At 37.0% G+C, this 12,835-nt stretch overlaps 1 protein-coding gene across 2 annotated transcripts in view; it reads right to left on the reverse strand.

Annotated features, from left to right (window-relative positions):
* Nucleotides 1–3,539: 3,539 nt before the first annotated feature.
* The window catches only part of USP12 (ubiquitin specific peptidase 12), a 32,866-nt gene continuing 23,570 nt past the window's right edge, over nt 3,540–12,835 (reverse strand). Inside the window, exons 5-9 of one of the 2 annotated variants that reach the window (XM_032099482.1) lie at nt 11,406–11,482; nt 11,136–11,219; nt 8,591–8,788; nt 6,698–6,776; nt 3,540–6,160 (exon numbers count right to left, since the gene is read on the reverse strand). In XM_032099482.1, coding sequence (XP_031955373.1) covers nt 6,059–6,160; nt 6,698–6,776; nt 8,591–8,788; nt 11,136–11,219; nt 11,406–11,482 — 540 coding nt within the window. In that variant the 3' untranslated portion in view covers nt 3,540–6,058. The remainder of the gene's footprint in view (nt 6,161–6,697; nt 6,777–8,590; nt 8,789–11,135; nt 11,220–11,405; nt 11,483–12,835) is intronic. The other variant, XM_032099483.1, reaches the window with a different exon arrangement.

The following is a 12,835-nucleotide window of genomic DNA, read 5'->3' on the forward strand; positions in this document are numbered from 1 at the left end:
GCACTGGGATTAGCAATTAAAGTGAGACCTCTCTGGCATCTAGCTCCTAACAGGTCTTCTCATAACCTGCTTCTGACAGACCCCCATGTAACACTGCCATGCCATCACATGGTACTCCAAACAAACTCAAAAGTAATCTAAAAGGCATCTGCTGCAAAACAAAGATTTCATTTTTCAAATACGTTTCTGATTATGTAGCAGCCTTAGGGAGAAACACTGCATGCCTTTCATAGCCTCCTTAAAAAGAGGAGGAAAAGGGTGCACCAAGGCTGCACTTGTTCAATCCCATGATTCCAATTTTTTTTTATATTGAAGAGTATTTTCACCACAGAGACATGACAATTTAGAAAACAGAAATCATCAGATATTTTCATCTGTGACATACAACTCAGTAATTTACCAAATATTGTCTGAGGCTGTGTGTCGGCAATCTTCCTTGACGTGGAAGATGCAGAGAAGACTGATGTGACATAATATTGGGATAATGAGCCTCCAGAAAGCCAAATAAATGTGCAAGCATGGAAATAGGCAACTCAAGCTGAATGTTGTTAGCACATCCCATGAGAGCCGATCACAGCAGCCACTGCAATGAAGCAACACCCAGTGAAACAGAGTTGAAATACCATAACAATGCACCTCAGAGCAGCTGATATACACCAAGCTGTGTTATCATGTGATGACACTCAAATTCAGCTGAGGCTCGAGAGCAGAGGCATCCCTGGATATTGAATCACTCAATAATACAACTTGCTAATAAAATATTTTGAGATCTTCAGTACTTTTTTTTCTAAAATCAGTTACAGAAAATACACAAAGGGGTCCTAAGCGAAGAGTCAGAAAATCTTTGTAGATCAGACCACTAAAAGATTACACTCCATGTGACTCACATATACGCATAAATTGTTTCTGGAGGAGCACTCATTAATACAATCATATCAACCTAAAAATCTGTGTACAGACAGAAATTTCAAATAGATTGAAATAACAAATTAAACACACACACAAAGGCATGAAAAAACCTAGAATGGCAGGATGTTTTGAGTACCCCCTAAACTCTCTGAATACCAGGAATCTGCACTAAATACAGTATTTTGTCTTTTGGGGGAATGCTGCTTTCATATCTATTGTGTTAGTAAATAATTTTAAAGCTACTTCTCTCTATCCCCAGACAAATTCCTGCTGTGCATTCTCTCTCCTGCATTATATAACCTGTGGAATGCAGATCAAGGACACGACTGATGAGCCCTGTGTAATTAAGGCTCCCTAATGATGCCAACATAGATTCCGTAACAAAGACCTGGGTAAAAAGTACCTTGCTCTTCTCTGAGCCCTTACAATCTCTTATGCAGGCAGCAATCACAAGCCACTACAGAGAAAGAAAGAATAGAATTTATTTGTATTTTTGTTAAGAAACTCAAAGATACTACTCAGTTCATTTCAAAACTGGTGATATCTACAATCTTCCTTATATATCCAACACATTCTTATAGAAGTTACCCAAAGAACATACTTCAACAGAGACCAAAGGAAGTTCATTACTGCCTCACCACACTCTATCACTAAAACTGGAAACAATGGATTTCAGGGATCTCTGTATTTAAGAGATGAAGCCTGTGTTTGTTTGCATGGTAGTTGATTTGCACAGTTCATTTATAGCAATCCATCAGTAGCAAAGCTGCTGCAAAGTGAACCACCCTTGATTACGTAGAATATCAATTCAGTAACAATTGAGTACTTGGAGGCTCACAGCTAAAGAGACTAAGGTATTACACATCTCATGTTATGCTGTGAGAGGCTGGAGGACTTTGAAGCCTTACAAGACCAAAACCATAAATAGTGCATACTGCATTGTCAAGAGGGGAAAAAAGCCCTGAACTTCTAAGATACACAAACTTAAGATCAACCCAGACAAATGTGGGTGGAAAAGTAGAAATCTTCCCACAGTAAAGCCACTCTTTGGGAAAAAAAAATCCATACCTGGATTGTTTAAACTTTTAGAAAAGTCACAAAAGTATCTTCAGTGTAATTCTACAGCCCACAGATAATTAACATGTACTGAAATGTTTTCTTCTCTTAGAGATAAAGCTAACTGAAGAGGTGGTTTCATCTATGAATACAATTTCAAGAAACTGCTCTCAGACAACTTTTAAAAACCCAAACCATGACAAAATGAAAACAAAAAACCCACAAATCCAAACCAACCAACCACCACAAACCCTTTTTGGCATCCTCAGTGGCTGATGCATTTCCAACACTTTCTCAAAGCCCCACTCTCCATCTTTCAGACCAAGCTGAATTCTGTCACTGAACAAAGTCAGCAGTTAAACAGAAAAAAAGATGTCACCTTTTTGTGCATATAAGTAGACAAAGCTTTGTGTGTAAGAGAATTCATCCCTGTTCGTTTATAATCCATGTTGTGGAGGTTTTGTATGCTAACTACTGATTTTGAATCAACAGTCTAAGAGTTAGAAAGGTTACAAGGGAAGTTAGGAGGAGTTTATGACATAAATGCATGTATTTAGGGTCTTTCTGATAAGGACAAGTGGAAATTCCTGTAGGAAAAGGTATGAAGAAAAAAAGCTAAATAAATTCTGAAGTAACTGAAGATTACACATTTCAAAATTTCATTTAGTTACAAGGATGAGCCTAATAATAAGACAGACTAAACGTGATCATCTTACACCTACAGTTGAGAAACCGGACCAAATAGCACAAGATAATGTTCCTTCAATTTCAGTAAGGGAATTAGGAAAGTAACTAGAAGCTTCAGATACTTCAGGTTTTAAACTTCACAAACATCACCACAAAGGAGAGTAACCAACCAATACAGACTCCCATCTGTACATGATCCAAACAGAGCATATGCAATAGTACTTGTGGAAGCACTGAGACAGACACGGGGAAGAAGCCCTGATGTCCTACCCAGCTCCAAGCTGCTGCTCCAGAAGGATAAAGATCTGTGGATCTGTCAGATCTGTTAATCTGACACTCCTATGCAGATGTCACAGACCGTAGTGGGGGATAAAGAAGAGTGGACTCCAAGTGAAGAAGGATCCCAGATCATACACAGATACTGTAACCAGCTGCAGCTTGTACTTCTGATGCTGCACTCTGGTCCTTTGTCAGTCTCTCTCCCACATTAGTGCTGTAAACACTCCTATTTTTCTCTCCTTCTGTTTTCCCTCCCACAAGGCAACAATCCCAGAAATCCCTTGGGTAACCTGGACTCATATTTTGTGGCAAGGTACAAATTTTTTTTTAAGGGAGAAGTCCAGGAAGAACAGTATTTAAAACTCCCTTCTCTTCTACCCCAGAATCCAAGGATTTACCAAAAAACTCCTCCTAGAGAAGTACACCACCCAAACCATGGCTGCCACCCAATGATTTCCTTAATGCAGCATATTTAAACCACTTCTCCCCCAGGGCTCAGGGCACTTGGCTTAATACAGGAAGTTCCAGACAGGTTTTTTGTTTAAAAACACTGTAAAGCACAAAAGGCAGCTGACTGACCATCTGGGCTCCACAAAGGATACAGTATGTATCTTTAGAGAACATACTTTATTTAATAGAAGTTTTTTTGCTCCAATATACAAAATAAGGGACTGTAATCCCAATTGACATTTACATAGTTACACAGCAAATGAATTCCACCATTTACAACAACTGATAACTTTCCCACACTCCTCACTGTATTACAGTCAAGAAAAAAATCCTATAATGTTTTACATGCCAATCAGTTATATTTCATATTTCTGTCTCTTTTAATTTTTTTTTAAGTTGCAGTTTCTGACATCAGTTTAATTAAGAACTTACAATTATTTCAGCTGCGCTAAAAGAAAAATGAACTATATAATTTGGAATACTATCTCAAAACCCTTATACAAAATAAAAGTCAGTATCTTATAAAAATACAGAGCAGGAGTAAAACCAGTAAAACAACAGAAATGTTTTAAATTTTGCTACGGTATAAAACATTTATCAACTAGCCTCAGCTTTTAACTACATTAAAACGAAAAAAAAAGAAAAAAAAGGAGGAAAAAAAAGACCAAATTAACAAAAGGTAATATGACAGTTGTTTTGCAATTCTGTACCTTTAGTATGCAAAGGACTTCATCCTTCTAACATGCACCATTATCCAACTGATTTACCCCTTTAACCCTTTTTCTACTGAAAGCCAAAAAGGAGTTTTAACATTATCTGAATCCTTTCAGAAAAATCCAACCATCTTTTTCTGCATCTCCCACAATATTTAGGCTTTACTTTACAATGCTGGTAGTTTAATCATGATACATAATCTTCTAAAAAAGAATTCTAGCCAAACCAAGACGTTAGAAACTCTGCGTCTTACAAAAGCGATTTGTTACAGTATGACAGTTGCTCAATAGCCCAATTTATTTAGTGACCCTGTTAAAGATTTGTTCAACTGAGTGAATAGGTGAAGTCATTTCCTGAGCTAAAAGATACAGGTAAGTAAATAGTCAGTTATAGCAGCAGACAGGAGACATTCTTTTTAAAAGTTGTAACAGTATCAATAAAATAACCTTAGAAAATTACAGTAATGTAAAAATCACTAGCTGACAAGGGAGCGACAAGGACATCCAAGACCTGATTGCCACAATCTGGAATGCACATCCAATGACCTTCCAGAAATTACATTCAGCTACTGTCAGACAACGTACTCCTAAGTGAAGAATGTCAAATAGTTCACATTTCTTACAGATCAGGTGTTTTGTCAAGATTTAATTCTTAATGCTGTTTCATACCGAAAGCAAGGTAAACTGCTTAGTTTCAAAAATTTCCACTATACAGGACTTAAATATTATTACTTTTGCAGTAATGTGGTATCTTCAGTCTCATGAAATTCCAAACCTATTTCTTCTTATTACTCAGACATAATTTAATGTTTAATGGAAGCTGATGTGCTTTTAGGAGAGGAAATAATATTCTTAAAATTGTTTACTTCGATCCAAATCATTCTAATTTGCCTAGAGTATGAACCATTAACAAATCATCAAAGAACTACAAAGACCAGTATACCACCACTGCATCACCATTTCCTATTATATAAAAGATGATTTAAGTCTTCTTATATAATAGTTAGATCACTTTTTTTCACCCATTAATGAAGAGTCTATTCTAATTTAATTAAAGTACCTTGGTTAGACACCAGTTCCTCCAGAAGGAAATCTCTTCTGTGTTACTAAGTTTTTTCAGATATTGTAGTCGTCGTTTTTGTAATTTGTATTGACTCTCCTTTAACATTTAAACATGATTAGTTTTAATTCAAATTAATATATAAAATTTCCAATACTTGTTAGAATAAAGGACAATACACAAGATCCTAAGCTACAATAATTTATAAATAGAAATAAACTATTGCAAACCAAATCTTTCCCCATACGGAGATTAAAAGCCATAATCTTGACTGATTGTTCCCGATCACACATTATAAATAATGTAAGCTTCTCCACAGAAGCAAAGCATCCTTGCCTCCCTGACACCAGTTTACACCTTCAGTTAAACCACTTCCATCAAGAAGGCAATTGAGTTGGGCCCAGACATAATTTCTTGCTTATATGTTAACCCTCCAAACCTCATTCTTTCAAACTTAAGCATAGGAAACTAACTCCACAGAGAATCCTTTACCTGCTATACACAAAGTCTGTATAAAATACAGATTTCTAACGCTCCTAACTGCACCAGGCTGGCAGTGCAGTGAGAACCTGATTCAAAGGCCACTGAAGTCCATGAAAGGCTTCAATGGGCTCTGAACTAGGACCACAGAGATGGTATTCCCCAAAGGAAAGCTCCTGCAAGAGTGGCTGGTATCTCTCTTTTTGCTTATGGGATGCAGTGGAGATGTGTAGTCAGCATGATACCTGAGCAAATAAAATGAAAAAGATACAAAAGTTTTAGGAACCCCAAACTCTTTACTTAGTTGTGTGCAAACTGTGCTATTGCCCCCACAGCTCCCTGCTCTCCTGCTCTTCAGTGCTTGCTCCATTCCAGGATAGAGAAGATGTGAGACACAAAAATCTCTCTTCACTACAGCTCCCTCTCAGTCTCGAGACTGATAGAAGAGGATGTAACCAGACTCAGAGTTCTTTGAGATGTCTGATGTCAACCCGTAGAATTCTTCAATAGCTTGTGCATCTATTTTCTGTACATAAAACCACAAAAAATTAAAGTAGGAATATCTTGCATAATATACACATAAAATTAAGTTCCACTCTAAAAATTACTGTCAAACCAAATTAACTTTCATATAGTTACGTAAAATAGTAAAATCCAAATAAGTCTTAAACTTGTGTTTCAGCTTCCCCTCAGCCATCACCGGCACAGAGGAGAGCAGCTATGTATGTCTTACACATAAATTTTTAAATATTGTTGTAAGTATGCACAAATTCCTGTGTATTGTAAGCTAAAAACCCAATTTATCTGTACCATTATTTGTCTTCTGGCCACAGAATAGCTTATTAAACAATGCTGAAAGACAGTGGTCATCAAAAAAGGAGCTTCTTTAAGTATAAAAACCGAAATGCAATTCAAAGTGTTGTACAGTCAGACTGTAAGGCACAGCTCTGCACACACAATTATTGCTCATTTAGACTGGAGATGAAGCCTCTTTTCATTTCTGTCATTCTACTTTAAATAAACATATCCACAAGGGCGGTGCATGTGCTCTGGTTGGGCTTACCTCAACAATATCATCATCAAAAAGCAACCAAAAATCATGACTCTTCACTATTGCAATATAATGTCCTCTGTTAGGGCCACTGCAAAATAAAATTAGGAAAAAACATAAACAATAACACACATATATGTGGAAATGCATTCCATTTAATTGTTTTTTCTTGTAGAAAAGCAATACTTAACAGTAATTAAAACGGCTACCACTACAATATCTGTTTGGATGTGTCTTCTTTATTACTCTCTACTTACATCATTTTCATAATGTGGCCTTATTTATTGTGCTAAATAAAGGATTATAATTTCAAATGAGGAATAAGCAGCACAGGTGTTGAAAATATAAATGAAATCTTAAACAGAGACAGAGAAGTGAAACCAAGAAAGCATTCTGGTATTTCATAGAGACAGAACAGATCCCAAACTTTTTCTGATCTTCAGAAAGAAAAAGGGCTGTAGAACTGCAGCTCATCTACAGTCTCAGTCATGAATGTCTTTATCTGGTCCACTGTAAACAAAAACTGAAGTAAACTGGCAGTTTAGGAGTCTCAAGAAGCTCAGCAATGAGGAGGCTCCCAGTCAAAACTGTAACAACGCTCAGCCTCTTCAGTTATGGCAGACAAGAAATTTCACCGCAACTGTGACAGAAAAAAACAACCCAGCAAAACTTTAAGTGTGTCTTACTTGTCATCAGGTTTCAAGTAAGCAAACAGTACAGTTTCTGAAAGAGCCTTACAACTGGAAGTGAAAAACTGAGTGAGAGCAGCTCTGGAGCTGCCCTAAGTGGCTAACAGCACTCACGCAGTTTTTGTGCCTGGATCAGGGAGGGAAGGCTCCCATCCCTGAGGGACATGTCTGAGTACCAGATCACCTACACCATGAAAACAGGGGTCATCTCATGCCATGGCTCTGAGAATAGAGAAGTCCCCAAGAGTGCAGCTTCAATGAAGGAGGCAGAAATGGTCAGAAGAGGACAGAATGGCCAGAAAGAATTTCCCTTAAAATCCAGAAAAAGAGTGTCCCCAGAAAGCTATGGCACAAAGGCTTATTTTCCAGAATTTTCCAATTTGAGATCTATTTATCTTAGCTCTACTCTTTACTCACTGTGAGAACACTGAGTAACTGGAACAAATTGCCAAAAGAGGACGTGAAATCAGCATTCCTAGTTATGAAACTGGGACCTGTGCAACCTAATCTAATGTCAAAGTTACCCTGCTTTGAGATTTAAATATTTGACCTCACAATATAAATTATTCTGTGATTTTAGATGTCAAATTGTAATTTTCACCTTTGGGGCTTTTATCTACCCAATAAGCAGTTTGTAGAACAACATGATTTTAAGCCTTGCTTGTAGAGTATAGCAAAATCAAATATGAATCTAACAGTCCTATTTTGAAGGCGATGAAACAAAGTAATCAACAAAATTCATAATATATGGATATATTTCAGAAAATGTTACTCAAGCCTTAAGAAAAAAACCCCACACCCTAAAGGAAATGCTTTATACAGTAATCGTTCTAGAATGCTTTCCTTCCAAAGAAAGCTTTTTTCTCAGAAAATGTTTTTAAATGTTATTATTGTTACATGATACTCTGCACTTCGTGGTTTGGTTTTTTTTTGTTTTTTTGTTTTTTTTTTTTTTTTTTTAACATAGTTAAGTTCATAAAAAGATTTTTAATGTGAAATACAGTTACTACTTTTCACAATGATCTGTCACAGTAACAAAGCTGTAATTTCTGCCAGGACTGGTAGTTTCTCCCCACGACACTTTTTTTCCTAAAAAGCTTTTATTTTAAGGGGGTCTTTAAATGCCATTGATTTATATGATACTGGATGCTTTGTGTTGTTCTTTTAAACACAGTTATGCTTATACAAAATCCCTTGCCTGAAAGAGAGTTATTACCTTCCACAATGAACTACCACAGCAACAAGGTCATACATTCTGTCAGGATTGGTGGCATCTCCTGAGGTGTTAAACAAACGAAGCTCTAAAGGGAAAACTACTCTATAAGAGAGTTTTGTGTATCGATGCAGCTGATCCATGTATTTAAATCTCTTCAAATGGAGAGCTAGAATCATAGGCAGCTTTTTTACTTTCATCCTGAAAAAAGGAACAAAACCAAAAAACCAGCAGTATTTCCAATATTCATCCAAAACATTCAGCTGACATCAACAAACAAGAAACCTGTTCTACTGAAGTCTTTAAAAATCTTTGCATTACATTAAAAGAAACCAAAATAATCAGCTGTTTAAAAATAGTTTAGCTGTGCTGCTAAAGGGAGATTTTTAACAAATGAGAGAACTGAAAATGTGCTTAAAAAAAGAAGATATAATATATAAAAACAGCCATGATGAACTCACATACTAATTTAGACATAAAGATCACATAGCACAGAATTAAATTTTTAAGTATATTTACCCAGAGCTTTCTAGAGCTTCCAAAAGCAAAACCTAGATTCCACTTGATACACAATGCAGGTATTGCAATAGTTGTTTCAGAGGTCCTGTTCCAGCTGAATTTCCCAGTACACCAGCCAAGTCAAACAAGCTTTTCAAAATGAGCTTTGTTACACCACTTTGTCACAGAAGTATTACTCCAAGTTTACCTAGCCACTCATTTCCAAGCCATTCATTTAGAATTTCCAAGGGACACAAACAGCCCACTGTTATCCACCTACCTCCTGCTACCCAAACAAGATAAGGCTGTGCTCTGGCACAATAATTTTGTACAAATGCTGCAGCAATGTTTTACGGCAGTCAAAGCCAGAAAGTGACCTAGTTTTACTGAGGGCTCACTAGCCCGTTTCCCTAGCATGGGGTATTGAGATTTCACATCAGTGCCTATGAACCCTTCTCAGCCAATCCTAGCTGGCCTGGCAGCAAATACAGACTTCCAAATCTCTGGGCAAGGAATTTGCCCATCCTAGCAGAACAACCAAACCAGAGTGCTCTGCTTCTTGGCACAGCCAAGTGCCTTAGATCAGCACAGTGCTGAGTTTTTCAAACTGCTTTCAGCCCCAAAAGGCAGCTCAAAAGTCTCTGCAATACAGGCCAGGTTTCAGACATGTCTATTAAGACCGTACTTTGAGAATGTCAGGAAATTTGTAAAAGACAACGCTTTTTCAAAAGGTAGGGGACTAGGGAAAAATTCCTTGATAACTCACCTGCCCACATGGGAACTAGGAAATGAAAACAGCTGGAGAAGGGCAGAAAGATGACAGAAGCAACTATTTTTAGGGAGAGTTATGTTTTTATTATGTTGTAGCTATAATTTCTGCTCTGTTTTCAAAACTAAGTCCTCTCCTTATAATGTAACTGTGTTTGATATTAGGAGCTCTTTCAATGGTGAAGAAATCTGGTACACCATCTTTGCTAGCTGAGAAGACCCCATCACAGACAAACTGTTTTATAGAGATGGAAGAAAAATGTGACTGCAGTGAAACTGAACTTCAGCCCTACGTGAAACCCAAAGTATAAACAATCAAAGCTGTGTTTTGCTAATACAGAAGTGCCTGCAGTACAGGTTTATGTCAACCCAGTTGATATTGGCCAGGGATCACATTACCTCCCACACAGAAAAAGAGCTCAGACAACAGAAAACAACAGGCCAGGCCTGGATTCACAACCTCTACCAGACACCAATTAGTAAGCTTAGGCAACGTGTGAAGGCAGACCTGGCAGATGAGATATGCAAAAGCTGTTTGTGCAATCTGTGGTAAACCAAATAACCAGCAGCAGTGGTATAACCAGTAGAGCATGTCAGAGTTCCCACTCCTTCAGCCAAACACTTTCTCAGATAATAAATAACCACACAGTACACAAAATGACAGGTTTTTTCAAAGGTGTAAACAAGACTAGAAGAATTATTAGGCAGACAAGAATTGTTTTTAAACATAGTGATTTTCAGGCTTCCACAGAGCTTCTGATGATTTTCAGGAGCACTGTGAAGCAGTTTAGCACAACTAATTAAACAGTTTTAAGAAATCAGAAACCCAGCTAACAACAATAGTTACAAAAAGTGCTATCAAAATGATTTTCAGCAAATGGAAAAATTATTTTATCTTCAAAACAAAACTAAGTTTAAAAAGTCACATGCAATCAATGACTTTTCAACATTGCTTATTATCTTTGATTAGTCACTGACATTTTGTTTTAACTTGGCTTTTTAACTTATTTTTGGTCTTAAGACCCTTCCTTTTCTCATCTGTAAAATAAATGATGATCAAAGGAGTCCCTAAATGCATTACATGGATTCTCATTACTCATGGAAATAGACACATTGAATTCTTGCAAGAGGAATGCAGGCAAGTTACTTTTAAGTGGAAGAAGAGTAGAAAAATTAAGGGGAAAAGGGTGTTCTCTCCTTGACACATGCACATGAAAGGAAATACCAGAGTATTTTCATTAAAAGCATGGGTTGTTTTTCTCCTTCCCTAAGTGGGATGTACCTTTTATGTGCTTCTTGCTTACTGCGACATTCTTCACAGTAATACTTGTATTCACTGCACAGAGTTTCTGTGTTGCTGAAACCCCTGGGCAAAAAAAGAAAGCTGTAAATGCTAGCTTTTTATATGAAATAGCCACATAAATGTACCATATGAACATAACTTTATACACCTGTATCTACGTAAGATAGAACTGTCAGCTTTTAGTTTTACTTCCTGCTTTCTGGGCAACAGGTGAAGGCAAATTTCAAAAATTCGGATTTTTATGTCTACCTTAAACAGTGAGTGATTGAAGTATTCTGCTCCACATCAACTGAAAGGTCTAAGAAGTCTTCATCCTTGCTGCTTACCTTGCATGAAAAGAAGAACCAACAGAACATAGTTAAAACAAATTATACTAGTTTACCTCTGTTTTTCAGTACCACTTTTATTGACAGAATGCATCTTTTACCCTATAACATCCTTTTAGAAATTTTTGCAAGTGGCCTTTCTATTTCAGAGATTTGCTATAGTTTCTGATTTCGCTCAGGAATGGGGCAGTGTGTCTGAATCTCTGGGTGTAGATAATGCTAGTTGTCATTACGCTGTGATTTCAGATCAACAATATTAATGCCAAGCTTCTTCTACACGTCACATTTTTCAAAAGAACAGAATCTTCTGCTGAGCGCTTTCACTTCTGTTCCTCTCCTCTGACTCCCTTGAACTGAAAGTTATGTATTTGCATGCCATAATGAACCTAATAAACAGCACGAATATTTTGAAGCTTCTTCCTGGTTAGATTCATACTCTTAAAGGAACAGAAGACAGTAAATTTGGCAAATGAGAACTTGGGGCTTGGTCTGATAGAGGCAGAATAGTAGCCAATTCTCACAAAAATGTAAGAATAACAAGTGAAACAGAATATTCTAGAAGCAGAAAGTAAATTCCACCACAAATCCTGACAAATGATGAAAAAAGCCACAGCTGCCCTGAAAACCAACTATATCACTGAAGTTTTAGAAAACAGTAATGTGGAATCTTTTGTCTGCTAGTGTCTCCTCTCTGTATCTAAAGATACTCAATGACACTCATGAGAATATCCTCTGCCTAGATACAAAAGTAAAGGCTTTTAGAAAATATATCTGGCTGCAGTTTCTTGACTGAAAGCAGGAAAAGTGAAATGGCTACAGGAGAAGTAATGTAAGATGATCTTTTAAACATATGAGATTTATGTTCCTTTCGGAAATTCAACTCAGGATTAAAAAAAAAAAAGTAAAGTTGCTCTCTGATAATCAAGAGATGAGAAACACACAGCTCCTAAGGGCAGCATACTTGGAGAAAAAAAGAAAAAAGCAGGTGGTCAAGACAAGTATTTTTGAGAATTAATACCATAAGGCAAGTCCAAAAACTCATGAAACTTAAGTTGAAAGCTTCTGTGAGAGGACTGGGCTCCCATTGTTCTGTACCTAGTCTTTCCAAGAGTTAAGTGTGCATGTAAAAAAACGCCACTATGTCAGTACAAATCATTTCTACTGCAATATTCAGATGCTCACTTTCAGAGAGATGACAGAACACATATGGAAATCTTTCAAAATGTTTAGAATGGGAAGAAAAAAGCCACCTGCATCTTCAGTGTGCTGCACCATTTCCTGAATCCAGGGATGTACTATGGTTTAGTTGTGTGGACAATTCTTCAAAATATCCCATTGCCAATCACTCTTGGG

The sequence above is a fragment of the Corvus moneduloides genome, chromosome 2, assembly GCF_009650955.1.
Source record: "Corvus moneduloides isolate bCorMon1 chromosome 2, bCorMon1.pri, whole genome shotgun sequence".
Classification (NCBI taxonomy): domain Eukaryota; kingdom Metazoa; phylum Chordata; class Aves; order Passeriformes; family Corvidae; genus Corvus; species Corvus moneduloides.